Source organism: Fulmarus glacialis, unplaced genomic scaffold (genome assembly GCF_000690835.1).
Source record: "Fulmarus glacialis isolate BGI_N327 unplaced genomic scaffold, ASM69083v1 scaffold8853, whole genome shotgun sequence".
In the NCBI taxonomy this organism is placed as follows: Eukaryota; Metazoa; Chordata; class Aves; order Procellariiformes; family Procellariidae; genus Fulmarus; species Fulmarus glacialis.
The window spans coordinates 30,114-32,017 of record NW_009203532.1 but is presented as its reverse complement, the minus strand read 5'-3'; the positions used below and the strand labels follow the sequence as shown (position 1 = coordinate 32,017).

At 47.5% G+C, this 1,904-nt stretch overlaps 1 protein-coding gene across 1 annotated transcript; it reads right to left on the bottom strand.

The window, feature by feature from the left end:
- Positions 1 to 464: 464 nt before the first annotated feature.
- On the bottom strand, positions 465 to 1,496 carry OXGR1 (oxoglutarate (alpha-ketoglutarate) receptor 1). The gene has a single exon (XM_009574669.1). The coding sequence runs from the start codon at positions 1,494 to 1,496 to the stop codon at positions 465 to 467; it is 1,032 nt and encodes a 343-aa protein (XP_009572964.1).
- Between the last annotated feature and the right edge of the window lie 408 nt (positions 1,497 to 1,904).

The following is a 1,904-nucleotide window of genomic DNA, read 5'->3' as shown; positions in this document are numbered from 1 at the left end:
TTATCTAGGTGCTTTCTAAGTATGTCATTCAGTGGTTTCAGCAACCGTGACAATATCTGCTGCATTTCGCTCGGGCTGTAATAAACTAAGCACCACATCAGTGACAACACTGAAATCAATGGAAGTTGTTCTCGTGTCCAAACTAAGTTCTTCATGTTTCTGTAATCAACCGCAAAGCCCAGAGCGAGAGAATCCTGCGCTTTCCAAATGTCTACAGAAACAGTCTGGACGGGTGGTTTTAAACTCCACCTTTGAGGTGGCTTATAATCTTTTCTTTTCACTCCCTGTTCTTTGGTTGCTAAGAGAGAGATATATATAAAAACCTGCTCCCAAGACAGCTTTTTGACAAGTGCTCTACTGTAGGGGGAGGGAGAAGCCAGCTGCAATTTTTGCTACCTTATCAACACACCTGCCATTGCAGGAGCTTACAGCACCAAAGCCATCCCAGGTTTGCTGGGATTCCTTCATAACTTTAATGCAATTTCTGACCTGGTCACGTAATTGCTGCTCCGGGGCTGCTGGACGTATTTGCTCCACTTACACCTTGAAAGAGAGAGGATGGCCTGCTGGAAGTTACCTCCGATCACGACATAAAGTAGTAGGTTGCCACACGTGTTGAGTGCCGCCAGTGGTCGAGAGATGATATAGACAGAGTGGATTTGCTTCTCCACCTGACAGCTGACTGGACACAACCGTAGTTCAAGCCGAACCACCCGAAATATGTGGAAGGGGAGGAAGCACACACAGAAGACCACCAAGAGGATGACGGCAAGTCTGCGAGCCCTTTGTTTGTAGCAAGCCCGCGTGTGGGGCCCGGTAGCCAAGGTGCAAATAATGAGCGCGTAGCACAGAGTCACTGTCAGCAAGGGCAAGAAGAAGGCCAGGCCAGTCAGCAGCCAGTTGTACCACCTGATTGTGCCCAGGTTTTCAGAGCTGGTAAGGTCGAGGCATAAGGATCTGTTTTGTTCCTCTTTCGAGGAGATCAAGAAGTTGACAGGGCTGACAGCTACCAATGAGATCACCCAAATGGCTGCGCAAGCCACCGCTGTCCACCGCTTCCTCTGGATGTGGAAGAACTTCATAGGGTGGACAATCACCATGTAGCGGAAGGCGCTGAAGCAGGTGAGGAAGAGGATGCTGCTGTACAAGTTGAAGTGGAAGCCGAAGCGGATGAACTTGCACATGAATTCGCCAAAGATCCAGTGCTCCCCACTGGCATAGTAGTGTATCAGGAAGGGAAGGCTGGTGAGGTAGAGCAGGTCTGTGAGCGCCAGGTTCAGCATGATGATGGTGCTGCTCTTCCAAGGCCTCATCTTGAAGCTGTAAACACAAATCACAATGACGTTTCCCGGGAAGCCCACCAGGAAGATGATGCTGTACATAATGGGGAGGTACAAAGTCTTCAGACCGACTTCCACATCAGTGCAGTTGGGAAAATCACCGTCAGTGTCTTGCCAGGTGGTGGGGTTGACTAAGTCGTCATTTGTTGTGTTCATGTTTTTTCCTTAGTGCTTAAGGAAGAGAGAAATGCTTAGTGTTCACTGCCAGATAAGACCTTCTCGTAGCCCGTTAAAAACAACTAATAACCAGGTCTTTCCTTTCAACTTCCCAACAGTGCCACTATTAAAGAGCCATTATTGAATAAGGAAAGGTCTTGCTACTTTCATGAGAACTGATCCTGATCCAGAGGCCTTTTGTCTCATCTATATAGAGATAGATACAATTTTATTTTAAAATACATATTTTTAGGGAAGGGTCTGCACAGGCACAACGAAGCTGTAATATAAAGGATTCCCAGCCCCACAGCGTGTGATGTGTGTCCTCTGGTATATAAAGTTCACCTTCTTCTCTCATCAGGGGTCAAGTGGAGCAGAAGGATAGACTCATCATGTTGCGCTACTGAC

Excerpts from the sequence above, each read along its gene's own strand:
- OXGR1 (XM_009574669.1), bottom strand. The coding sequence starts at position 1,496 with ATGAACACAACAAATGACGACTTAGTCAACCCCACCACCTGGCAAGAC.